The sequence below is a fragment of the Macadamia integrifolia genome, chromosome 9, assembly GCF_013358625.1.
Source record: "Macadamia integrifolia cultivar HAES 741 chromosome 9, SCU_Mint_v3, whole genome shotgun sequence".
In the NCBI taxonomy this organism is placed as follows: domain Eukaryota; kingdom Viridiplantae; phylum Streptophyta; class Magnoliopsida; order Proteales; family Proteaceae; genus Macadamia; species Macadamia integrifolia.
Window position 1 is genome coordinate 27,587,129 of NC_056565.1, and position 13,466 is coordinate 27,600,594.

The 13,466-nt window shown below is 36.4% G+C and overlaps 1 protein-coding gene across 1 annotated transcript; it reads left to right on the forward strand.

Moving 5' to 3' along the window:
* Nucleotides 1-1,712: 1,712 nt before the first annotated feature.
* LOC122087932 (inositol phosphorylceramide glucuronosyltransferase 1-like) lies at nucleotides 1,713-12,494 on the forward strand. The gene is made up of 10 exons (XM_042657069.1): nucleotides 1,713-2,318; nucleotides 2,515-2,635; nucleotides 2,799-2,984; nucleotides 4,817-4,980; nucleotides 9,422-9,529; nucleotides 9,898-10,035; nucleotides 10,130-10,276; nucleotides 10,633-10,918; nucleotides 11,011-11,134; nucleotides 11,982-12,494. Exons 1-10 carry the CDS (start codon nucleotides 2,079-2,081, stop codon nucleotides 12,118-12,120), a joined length of 1,653 nt encoding a protein of 550 aa, XP_042513003.1. The 5' UTR covers nucleotides 1,713-2,078; the 3' UTR covers nucleotides 12,121-12,494.
* Nucleotides 12,495-13,466: the final 972 nt, after the last annotated feature.

Here is a 13,466-nt window from a genome sequence, read left to right on the forward strand (position 1 = left end):
GAGATTGAATGTTCAAGCATCTAAAAGCATACATTGATGATAAGAGACGAATGCCATAATCTCCACTCGATAATCCCTATTGGAAACGTATAGCCGAATACACTATAGCAAATAGTGCATCAGAGACTCTAATTTGTTTATGTCAATGCCTTCATCGGATCGGCTTTTTTGGAGATTGAAGGGTTTGCAACGAAGAAAGATGAGTCCTCATTGATTTCATCTTGGATTTGGGGGTTTTGTAATAAAGGGTAAAATGTTAAGTGTACCGTTCTTCAATGTAGTTTGGTCTTTTAGTGAACTCTAACCTGATAAACGTCATCACTTATCAAGGATCAACTAATGGAGTAGACATATATGTTATTTAGTTCCGAAAGTGGGGGTGTCAAAAAAGTGGGGTTACATGGATTTAGGGCTAGTTACAATGGTGGTACTAGAAATTTTCCCTAATATTTACCATGTTGTCAGCTAAATGAGATTCATACGTTACTGATTGGTGAAGTTTAATGCCCTTTGCTTGCATATTCAATTATTTTTCAATTGAAATAAACCATGTAGCAAATATGAAAGGTAGATAAAAACTTGTTCAATAAAATGAAATTCTCTGAAAAAGGATAATCTTAATGTAACCAAAGTGGTGAGTTAAGAAATTATAATATTACTCTTTGCCTTTTTAAAATAATATTTGTTTTTTTAGTGAAGGTAAATCTTATCATTCTTCCTAAATACTGCATTAAATGATTTTCACTTTTTTTTTATAAGAAGTTTCATCCTTTTGAAAAGTGAGGTAAACTGTCGGGAGATGCATCCATGAAGTTAAAATTGGATTGAATACTTAATATTGCCATGTGGCAAATCCAATTTATGGTAAATTAGATTATGTTGAAATTTTATGAACAAATATGTCCCAAGATCCTACTCATATTTTTAGAGTTGGCAATGTAGGACGAATATCAAAATATTAGGAATACCAAGATTGTGGATAAAGACTCAGAGGAGGTACATGGACATATGTAGGAGGGTATGCCAATATGTTGGAAGATATATGTTTAAAATTATGACACTTAGTCAGTATTTGAAAACTTGGAATCGAGCATAAAATCATTTTTCTCATTAGTTCCAATTTGATTTTGATTTGTATAGTCCCATAATCAACTAGAAATCAGTTGAACTCAGCTTACCTTAGTTGGACTCAGTACACAATTCACATAAAATTGAGGTCAGTCGAATCAGTCTTTTCGGTTGCAGAAGTATTTGTTGTTCTTCCAAATATATTCTTAGGACCATATTTGTGAGTCCGGCTCTTCTCCAACATGTTGGGTGTCAAAATACGGTATCCAACAGTTGGGAAGACCCGAACACGCACTCCAACACATGCATTGAAGAGGATATTAGGCTATGTTTGAATGCTAAGAAAAGAAAGAAAGAAAAAAAAAAAGAATTTGAAGAGAGAAAGATAAACATCTTAAAAAATTATTTGTGTAATTATGAGAAGAGAGAAAGATAAACATTTTAAAAAATTATTGTGTAATTATGAATTTTATCTTATTAATTATTATGTCTTTTGTATTATTATTATTATTTTTTTTTAATTTATTTTTCTTTCATTGGTTATCAAACATAGCCTCAGTTCATATTTGTGTCGATTCGTTTTGCAGAAATACAAAATAAATCAAATTTGCCAAACAAGTTTCATGTGTTCTAGTGTGCCCGGCATAACGGAGGAACGGAAAAACTGTTCTCAGATATGGTTACCAAACGTAGCCTTGACATCACACCGTCCACGGGCGGCATAGTTGAACGAAGTAGCGAGGCGGCAATGGCCTATCATCTGAAAGTTAGAACCCAGCGGTGTGGACGAAGAATCTCTCTGCAGTTCTTCTCCTCTTTGAATTTTGTGGGTTTTCAGAGCTTCAACTGTCCTATCAGACCTTTGGATCCTCTAAGCTTTTGAGTTTTGACCTTTTTAACTCTTCTCTCTCATGAATTATTACTGGAAAGATCCCTCATTTCCTTCTTAAATATCCATTTTTTGTCACTTTTTCATCTAGAATCTCCTCTTCGCATCGAATTTTAATGAGATGCGGCTGAGACTCCTGGATTTCGTTTTTCTGGTGATCCTGTTATCGTTAATTCAGTCCGGAATTACTGATCGAGTCTCCGGATCTAACTCTGGAGCTTATGTTACTCTTCTCTATGGAGATGAATTTGTACTCGGTGTTCGAGTTCTTGGCAAATCAATTCGAGACACTGGCTCCACTAAAGACATGGTCGTTCTTGTCTCCGATGGCGTTTCGGGTTACGCTAAAATGCTCCTTAAGGTACACTTTTTTGCTGCAAATTTGGAAAAAAAAAGTCTTTAATTCTAAGCTGCATCTCCAAATTTTTTCTCGTTTGAATATTGTATTAAGCTGCACTGAATTTTATCACTTTCTTTATAGTCTTGAAAATTTGTAAGTGGGACTTAAGTGAGATTGCCCTTTAGGTTGCTAATCTCTTCTTCTGGATTTCATGTAGGCCGATGGTTGGATTGTGGAGACTATAAGTTTATTGGCTAACCCCAATCAAGTACGGCCGACGAGGTTTTGGGGTGTTTATACTAAACTTAAGATATTTAACTTGACAAACTATGGAAAAGGTAGCTGATTTTGCTTAACTGTATGTTTGTTGTACTTGAACTTCGTTATTTTTTTCCTTTTTCAAAAAAGAAATGTATGCAGTAGCAGTGGTTGTAATGAATTCTGTTAGCTTGTGGGTTTACGATGGAGATTGATATATTATAAGAACATTGTCTTTTGCAGTTTTGTATCTTGATGCTGATACTATTGTGGTCAAGAGTATTGAGGATCTCTTTAAATGTAGTAAGTTCTGTGCTAACTTAAAGCATTCTGAAAGGTTAAATTCTGGAGTCATGGTAGTGGAGCCATCCGAAACAGTTTTTAATGATCTGATGAGCAAAGTGAGCACCCTACCTTCTTATACTGGAGGTACAGCTCTTCCTTTGAATATCATCCTTATTAAATTATTTTGCATCTCTTATCCATCGAGTATGTTGTTGATCATACTTTCATGGTCTTCCCAGTGGTGACTTCTGTTTGTTGGTTAATTTTTCTATCTGTGATGTACTGATGTTATGATTGCAAAATACCCCTGGCCAGGCATAGAATAGCCGTATATGTTTCTTATGATACTGTCTTTTATGAATCTCCTTCTTGGCCCACAGATGCTACAGGAGACTAAAAGTTTCTTTCTTGTGAAATGAAATCAAAAGTTAAGTCACATCAGTACCAATATGTTATGAAATGGATGGTACAGTTTGATACATGGACAAAAAGTCATACCCGGTGCACAAGGTTCCCGCAATTGCAGAAGATAATGGAAAAACATAACAGAACAAACAATGCACACAGATTTACGAGGTTCGGCAAGGTTGCCTACGTCCTCAGTGAGATGAGATCCTGCTTCACTAGCGCGACCGCCGTCCTGCCTGTCGAGGCGCTGCACCAGTACTCCCTGGATTAAACTCTGATGGAATGCAAGACATCGTACACTAACAAGTCTTAGGAGAGTCATAATGTATGCAGCCTTACCCCTGTTTTGCCTAGAGGTTGTTTCCTGACTCGAACCCACAACCATGACCACGAGGTCCACAACCACGAGGTCCACAACCACGACCACTATGTTGCAATGGAGCAACCTTTATTGCTGTGCTGAGGTCCGCTCTCTAGATCTTTGCAATGAACATTGCATCTAAATGAGAGGCTTAAGAACCTCATTGTTTTTATTTTTTAAAACAATCTCTTGCTTGACTATCAGACTAGACTAGCAAGTCTCGACAGTGCGGTGTAAGTGCACATAGGGTTTAGAACAATCTGGAAAGGGGTGGACATTGAACAATTTGAAACTGTGCAAATTGTGACAAAGTCAAAAGTTTGTCCAACATATATGATTAAAATGCAAAGAGTCATTAATTGCTAGATTTATTTTTCTTTGTGGTTATTGAATAGAATTTAAAATTTCTGTTCGTGAGCTTCCAAATTTGAGGGAAATCAACTTCAATCCCTTCATTGCTCAATGGAAACATTTGAGTTCTTAACCTGTGTAGTAAAAATAGTTTTATTTGTAGACTAATATTGCTACTGAAGAATTATACAGTTTTTGTTTTTAGTAGACTGTAAATTTACTTGTCTTTCCTACCGGTTCCCAATATTCGAGCTTATCCATAAATTTCAATGCATATCCACAATAAGTCTTTTAAAATTAAGTTATTGATCCAATATTTGGTTATCTTTGCACTCTGGTGACAGGGAGTATTATTTGGAGGAGACCAGAGGACATATATTATTACATATCCATTTTTGAGTTTATAAGGTTAGGAAGTATGAGTTGCAACATAAAATTTATCTTACTTTTACTTTCCCTAGGAGGTTGCCACATATTAATTGGAAGATTCATTCAACTATAACTCTGGGATACTGATTCAACCTTAGACATACACACTATACTCGGAGGACAATGGTTGCACTCTGTTGAAGTTGAACTTTGACACTCATGCTAGTTGAGGTGGCAGCTCAAAATCAGTTGATGTGTCTTCTTCATTTGACCCTCTACCCCTGTGGCAGATTGTAGCTCAATAACCTAATGGGATATCTCTAAAATAGTGTTTTTCTCTTCCTCTTTTTAGTTAGGAAATTTAAGAGACTCAATTGCTACTCTTTGAGTAAAAATGTTTACAGGTTAACCAATCTGATTTTTCCTGAAGTTATATTTGGTCATATGTTTTCTTCTGCAAAGTCGTAACTTTACTTTCTGCTAACAGGGGATCAGGGGTTTCTGAATTCTTACTTTACTGGATTTGCAAATGCACATATTTTCGAGCCAAACTTGTCATCTGATGTGTCAAATTCTAGACCAGTTCCTGAAATGGAGCGGCTTTCTACCTTGTATAATGCAGATGTTGGCTTATATATGCTGGCCAATAAGGTAACAGATACCTGATTTTTTAATAGATTTACTATTTGTCATGTTCCTTCTGACTTGGTAGATTTCGAAACATATTCTGCAGCACCCATCTATAATGACAATATTAGAATCGACATAATGCCATAGATTTATACCAACAAAGCAGCAGTATAATCTTGGAAAATAGAACAGTGGATGATTTCCAATTGTGTGAAGTTCTAATTGTCTAAAAAACTTGTAGCTTTGTTAGGGCTTGGAAGTTTGATCTAGTTCACTAACTGGTACAATAAAACAGTGACCAAGTCAAGCAACTGCCTTGAAAGAGTAGGCAGGATTAGAACATATTGAGATTTTTTTTTCCTTCTTTTGAATGTGCAACCAAAAAATTTTATTATGAAAAGGGAAATCCACGAGTACATAACAGAACAAAACAGAAAAAGACACAGCGAGCTATTACGGGGATCCAGAACAGAAGCACTCAACTGCTTAGCTTATCCGTAATCAATAAAGAATCACTCGTTGCCCTTAATTCTGCAAGCTTATCTGCTATTTGGTTACTAAATTTAGAACCCAAGCATGAGTTGTTCATAGGTCAATTGATGCTCAAGCTTGTCTGATTAAGTGAAGCAAGCACCAGTAATTTAGCCTGTACCATCTCATAATCATTTATGAAGATCAAATGGTTCAGCAACCAAGCTTTAAGCAAGGTCTAGTCCAATAATAATAGCTCTGAGCACTGTTTTTGTGGAGTCTATAATACCTACTGGGGCAGCAAAGTATATGATGACTTGAGACTTATGATTTCTCATAATCCCTGCAATGCCAGCTTGGCCCAAATGAACAGCCATCACAGTGGAGCTTGAATCTTCCCATTAATTTTAACTAAGGATACTTTGATGGCAGTGATTTCCTTTCACAGAGATTCAGTGCACGTATTTAGAAGCAAGTGGACCACCTAGGTTAATTTACTGTTAGAATATCGGCAACAACAGCAATATTCTTGTGGTTTTAATCCTACTGGGAACACGATGTGGTACTAGGACTCTACGATGGATAGAACCATAGAGGGTTGATTTGCTTGTTTTCTTGATTCTCATATCTTCGTCTCTTTTTAATGTACCATTTATAAAATATGATAATATGGCCTATTCCACACAAAATCTAATACTAGAATACACATAATCCAATTAAAACAACTTAAATATGCATTAGACAACGTATACTATTACTACCAAACTAGGGTCCAAAGCCAAACTATCATTTTTCGATTTTTATTTTTTTTATTAAATAATTCTAAAGGTTCCTCTATGTTTGAAGGTCCTAAAATAGAGTTTTCTAGAAGTTTCGAGACCTAATTTGACCATTTGGGCCTCGAAACCAGCCACCGGTTTCAACTGAAATTTTGTGGTTTCACGAAATATTTTGGTTTCAAGCCTAGTCAAAACCAGACTTGAAACTGAAACCTGGAACCATGGAGAAAAGAAAGAAATGATGAGAGAGAACCATTGTGGTGAGGAAGAAGAGAAGAAATAAGAGGAAAAGAGAAATCCCTTGCCGAACTGGGAGAAGAGAGAGAATGCAGCCTCATTAGCCAATACCAGACAATTAAAACTAATCCATTCAATTCAAAATCATTGGAGGGGATGGTATCATATTCATGAGCTTTAAAAATTCCTTTATTAACCCTTATAAGGACTCCTTACTTGACGCAGATAAGTTACGAGGTTTATTTTATTGGAAATAAGGCTTGAGTTGGGTTATTTAGATGTTGGGCCTTTGATCCCATGGGCTTTCTTTGTAATAGGCCACTTTAATAGGCCTAAATATGGATAGAAATAAGAAAAATGAGATTTAGGCACCATTTGATAACGTTTCCGGAAACAAAAACGGATTTTTTTGTGTCTAATAAACCTATTTCTCTAAACGCTTTTGGCAGACATAATGCCACTAAAAACCCAATAGTATCATCGAATGCCCAAAAGGGAGAGAGGGTTCGGTTGCCTCTTTTTAGGTTTAAATAGTTGAGAGATATATCGGGCACAATAGCCTTTTTTTTTTTCTCTCAAATTCGTTTCTAGAAGCGACGAAACAAGTTCGATTTGTTTTGTCAAGGTCGTTTTTAAAATTGTAAATAGACATACAACTTTATCAAATGCTTTTTCGGCTGTTTTTCCGTTTCTAGGAACAAGAAAAATGCAGAAATGGCATAAACGGAACATTGTCAAACGATGCCTTAGTTAATTAATTTAGGCCCTCTTTGGTATCATTTTTGTTTTTTATTTTTGTTCGCAAATATGGTTTTGGCTGCATTTGGTATCATTTATAGAGCTTGTTTCTGTTTAAAAAAAAAATTGGTAAAACACAAAAACCAAAAAGAGATCAAGAGTCAGTTATGTTTTTGGCCAAAAATGATTTTCAATTATTTTTGCGCTGGATTTTAATGAGCATGTGCTTAAAGGCTCAATATGGAGGGATAAAGTAGTCATTTGCTTTGTAATTAGAAATCCAAGCCCCTTCTCCCCTCTTCTTCAGTCCAAAATGGAGAAAGTGAGTTATAAGAAAGATGGGTGAAGGGAATCTCTTCACCCGTTTCTTTAAAAAATTATTTTGCACATAGAGATACCAAACTATTTCTCACAAAAATCATTTTTGTCAAGTAGTTACCAAACAATTTTTATGTTTTGATAAAAAATGGTTTTCATTAATGATTTCTGTTAAATAGATAAAAAGAAAAATGATACCAAAGAGGGCCTTAGTTGTTTTGAGTCTATTTTCTTTGTTATTTCAGTTTTTTAGTCAATTTAGGTTTCCCAATTAGTTAAGGATTGGGTTATGCCTTTCTTTTTTGTTTGAGTCTATTTTGAGTCTTCTATATAAGTTTTTAAGGGGCTATAATCTTGTACACGAATTTATGAATGAAATTGCAACTTTGTGCTCCAAAAATTTTGAGAGAGCATTTCTTCAACAATTGAGATAGTCTCACCCACATTTATCCCATCTCAATCCTTTTTTTTTTCTCCAACAATGAGTAAGTATTGTCCTTCAAGTTTCATTTTACTTCGTCAAGTCTTTTAGAAGATTGGATTTCACACGTTTTTTCAAATTAAGCAATTCAGTCATCCGATCGAACTCAAATTTTGACCAGGCATTCAAGAACCCTAATTTGGAGAAAGTTATTGTTTTATGTTCAAATAGTTACTGTTTTGTTTCCGTTTGTTGATTCAAGTTAACTCTTGAAATCAGAGATTGTTTGCGCATTATTACCCTAATTTCTGAACCCTAATTTTGAGCTGGAAATTCCTGTTTTTCCCCTTGCAGTTATTGTTTTGTTTTTCCTTTGTAGTTGCTGTCTTATTTCACTCATGGTTTTCATTATTTGCATCTAAATTATCCTTCAAGTATAGATCTTTGTCAACTGGCTACTATTTTGATTCTTTCAAATATAATACTACATTAATTAATATTAGAGCTATCTTACTCTAAATAAAAAACCGAAATTTATGAAACTCTTAGTAGCTTAAAATAACTAATAATATGACTCTTGGACAGGTAAGATAATTTTCTAAATGTGGATTCTAAACCTGGTGAAATAAAATAATAATACAGTGCAGCCCTTAAACTCCCCACTTTTGGGCTTTAGATTTCATTCCAATATAATAATAAAATTTCCAACCAAAGCAAAAACCTGGACCAAATTTAAACCGGGCTGCATTAGACGGTCAAACAGCGGTGAGTTATGAAAAACATGGTCGTTTCCAACCAGATTGTGCAGAGAAGAAGATGGATAACAAGAATGAAGCCCAGGCTTGTTGATTTAAACAATTAATTAATAGCCGCTGGACATATCTGACGAGAGTTTCCAAACGTCAACGTTGGTGGAAAGGGAGAGGATATGTGTTGTTGTCGCTGCACGGCTGGAGTTTCCGGATTAACTCTGAGTGACAACTTTAGGTTTCTTTGAGAAAGGATAAGGGAGAGGAGGAAGAGTGGAATAATTCAAAAATTTGTTAACTATGCTTTTAGGTAGAGAGATTGTTAATATTTTTATATTCATGTTTCTTTTTCCTCAGTAACCAGGCATTTACTTTGTGTGAGAAAATTTGATGCTTTAACTAGTTGTGGATGCACATATGCTGGACTTGTGTCAGATATGTGGCACCTGCACAAAATTTAATGGATTTCTTGTTGATGCTGTATGTAATCCTGACATCTACTGATAGTGGATGATGGAACTTTACATTTGAATGAGATTCAATTTCCTGAATCTTTGTCATTTGAAAACACACTAACTGATCTGGAAGTGTAGGTGGTTCAATCTAGATATAAATGACTCCGTGATAAGTAGAGTGAGCACTGACTTGGCATTTGATTTCCATCATGCTGGACATTATTTAGAAATCTGGGTTTCCCTTTATCTGTATTTTCTGATGGATTTTCTTCTCTGTATCTATTTTATATGCAGTGGATGGTAGATGAGAAAGAACTCCGGGTTATTCACTACACACTTGGCCCCCTTAAACCATGGGACTGGTGGACAGCATGGCTCGTAAAACCTGTTGACCTTTGGCAGGTATCTGCTTCAAAATCCATTTTTGGTCCTGAATGCAATTTCGACTCTTTAAATTCATATGTGCTTCTGGACAGTCGTAAAGGTCTGGGTATGTTGATTTGTAACTGCAAATCTGCAAGGCCTGTGGTGCTGACTTAGCTTATGTATGGCATGTAGAGGTCTGGGTCTATTGGTTTGTAACTAGGCCACTAGGGGCACATAAATGTTTTTGGGAGCACACTTTGTCATGTATGGCATGTTTATGCTTGTGTTGTGATGGGTTGGGGGGGAATTTATTCACATAATATTTGTATGGAGTATGTGGAGGAAATTGAACCAAGGAACTGATGCTCCAGCAACTAACTGGTTACCTTTGCTTGATGTTGCAGAATGTTCGGGAACACCTTGAGGAATCTCTTCCAGGAACAGGAGGGGGCAGGAACCCAAAGGACAATATTCTAGTCAAGTTTCTAGTTCTGCTTCCCCTATTTGCTCTGCTTTTCTTTTATTATTGGTCTTTTCTTCAGGTTAGTTGCTTCATGAGTGACTTTCTATATTAAAGTCTCATCAAGAAAAGATTGGGTGCTTGAAGTTGCTAAAAGCTTTTTGATTTTAATGCAGATACAGAAGGATTTCTTTGGTGTAATATGTAAAAGCTCAATGTGTAATCTACTTAGACATCTTTACTACAGATATAGAACTGGTGGTGGACTGTCTTATTCAACTGTTGGTGTTTCATCATCATCAATCATTGATTCCAATCAGCAGGTCACTTTTCCTTCTTGGTTTAGTCCTTAGCTCGTAATTTTTTTCATTTTAAGAAGTCATGGATACATTGTGCATTCATGAACATGCTTAGAATTAAAATTGACTGGTTTCTCATCCATCCTTTCGTTACCATATGAAGCACACTTGCTCAATTCTCTGCCTCTTAGGTGTAGGATGTTGCAGAAATTTGTTATGATCATGGTATGTTTAATAGATTCTTTGTCCTTTGCATGTTTTTGTTCTACTGGCGTATATATTGAACAAAGTGAATAATGTACAAACCTTCTCCCTATGTAAAACCTGAAAATTCCGTTTGCTCTGTGATTTTAAAACTCTTTGTTCTTGATCTTCACCAGTTCTCTAATGGAGCACAATCCAAGATACCTGCTTATCTTGGTGGAGCCTCTGTTTTTGTCTGCTTCATTTCTGCTGTGGTGTCCTTGGCACTTGCAGTTGCTGTTGTCCCTCGGCAGGTGATGCCATGGACAGGTTTGCTGCTGATGTATGAGTGGACATTCACTATCTTCTTTATATTGTTTGGAGGTTATCTCCATTTTATTTATCAATGGGGAAAGATGATGGTAGCTCAAGCAGGATGTTATCCTTCTCACCCTGAGTCTTCTGACTATGATTCTGGAAAAGGTTCGTTGTATTGATAAATGTGCATATATTCAAATGGATACATTAGTGGGAATCATTCTTTAATGTATGAATAATATTCATTTGTGATGCAGGTCATCAACGGCATGCATCCACTTGTGATGTTGCTACATGGTATTATGGCTTAGGGATGGCATTTCTAGCTGTAGCTGCGCCTTCACTTCCATGTCTTCTTGGGGTTACTGCACTGTTTGTGAGGTAATTTTCTGGAGAATATTTTCAGACTTCTTCGGCTGTTAAGTCATGCTAAATATGTGAGCTACCGAAGACGTGAAAGTGCTTCAATTTTTGGATGTCTTATAAATTATAATGAAAGCACGTTCCTTGTGATATTTAGCTCCTAGACCATCAAATGAATGTATACCCCTCTTGGATTGGCCTCTGGCCCCAAAATAGCTTAGCGGTACAATTTTCCATAGATGCCACCTGTTTTCTTATCTGGTGGAACGGCCTTTTGGGTTCATAAGAACCCCTGACCCCACCCCCCCCTCAAAAAAAAAAAAAATTGCTGTATTAATTGGCAGGGAAAGTACTTTATTGTTTACAAAATCTTGAGATTGCTCCATGATGTCTTCTTTGGTCAATTGTGGATATATATGTCTCTTTCTAGTGAATATGGATGTGCTTTCTTTATAGTTTTTGAAAACAGTACCTCCCAAGATAAGAAATGACAAAAGGCGTCTGCTTTTCAATTTAGAAAGGAGTGGAAGCACATGACTTCTCTGCTGTACCTCCTTACCTTAACCCACCTGTTGATGTCTTATTAAGATGGGGGAGAACCATCTCTGATTCTTCATTTTAGATTTTATAAAAGCATTGACGTTTCAGTATTATTAACATCTTTTATGCGTTCAGTGTCCCATTAATGTACCTACTGTGTTTACAGCTGGGAGAAGCACACAGATTCATGTTGGTGAACTTACGTAGCACATGATCCGTCTTTTTTTCTGTAGAAAGCAAAACTTTCTATGAATATGGGATGTTCTTTTTTCTGTAACAATCATGCTCACAGAATTTAGTTAAAAGAAAATGGTGACTTTTTCAGGTTAGGGTCGATGGCTGTGGGAGGTATTGTCTTAGCTTCTTTCATGACATACGCTTCAGAGCGCATGGCGATCAGAGCATTCTTAAGAGGTCTTGAAGATCGGGACATGCCACATCCAAGAAACTCATGCTTCTGCTGACCTACAGTTTTGAATTGACATTGTAACCTTATAGAAGCATTCACTAAGATCCCCCACCGCACCCCACTCCCCCCCCCCCCCACCCCTAAAAAAAAAAACAAAAAAAACAAAAAAAACAGAGAAAAAGAAAGTTGTACGCAGTAGTGCTGAGTGGCTGCACCAAATTTGTAAGTTATGTGATTGATTTTATTTCTTTGTAGAATATTTTTGGGCATTTTTGTGACATTAGAAATTAGTTTTACCCCAGGATTCTGATGTATCGATCTTTCAACAGGATTAGTGTCAATCATCTTTATTTGTATTTCCACATCAAAACATTTTGTCAACCTTTTTGTGTAGCATTCAGAATTGGATGTTTTTGTTGAGCACGGTTACGGAAACTTGTCAATGCTTATGGTTCAATCTGTTAGCCCCATGTTACTGGACATAATACCTAAAATTTAAACAAACTGATGAGAGAGTTTTTTGGATGCAAGTATGCAACCGTAATCACAGTACCTTATTGCAAATACTAGGGCCACATTTGGTTAAATGTCAAAGTGGAATGAAAGTGAAACAAAATTCTCATCAGTGAAGTAAAATGAACTAATGAAAATGAGAATAAAACTAGCCAAAGGTGGAATGAGATCATAAATTTCCTTCTGTTTGGTTGTGATCCAAATTTTACTTCTGATGTGACTTCCCATATTTTCCTCTTCTTGTGTGATATTTATCTGAAATTACTATTTTTATTTAAGGTGATAGAATGATCCCTGCTCACATGACTTCTGCTCCAATGTGCGGACTAATGGGAAGACAGGTGGAGGCATTGACCACACTAGGCGCAGAGGGTGTGACCGGGAACCTTTTATTCCCTTGTATTTTTTTACTAAACCACAACCAAAAAATCTTTTCATATCTTTCTCATGTCATATTGTTTGGACTTCTAACAATATACCCCGCTGGGAAAATTAAATTCTCAGAACGTTATTGGTTTTTCAGGCATCAAGGGCGATCACGACACTAGAGGGGGCTGTTACAATAGCGGGTAGGGACGTGCATGTAAGAGAGGGTGGAAAGAACTCTGATCCAAGCCAGGGAATTGTCTATAACTAGCAGATGACCTCACCAATTGACCTTAGCTAGTGACTTCATTCCCAATCTTTGCCCCTGAAATGCCTAAACAAACCAGATAACAAGATTAGGTCTAGAGGGGTAAATATGAATACTTAGGAGCCTACTCATACTTGAGATAATGGAAGCCTAGATACAGGGACACGCAAACTCAAAATTACTGTACCACCCATGAAATAAAAAATTCCATTCATGTTGACGCCCCTACACTCCACATACACCAAGCAAGGACC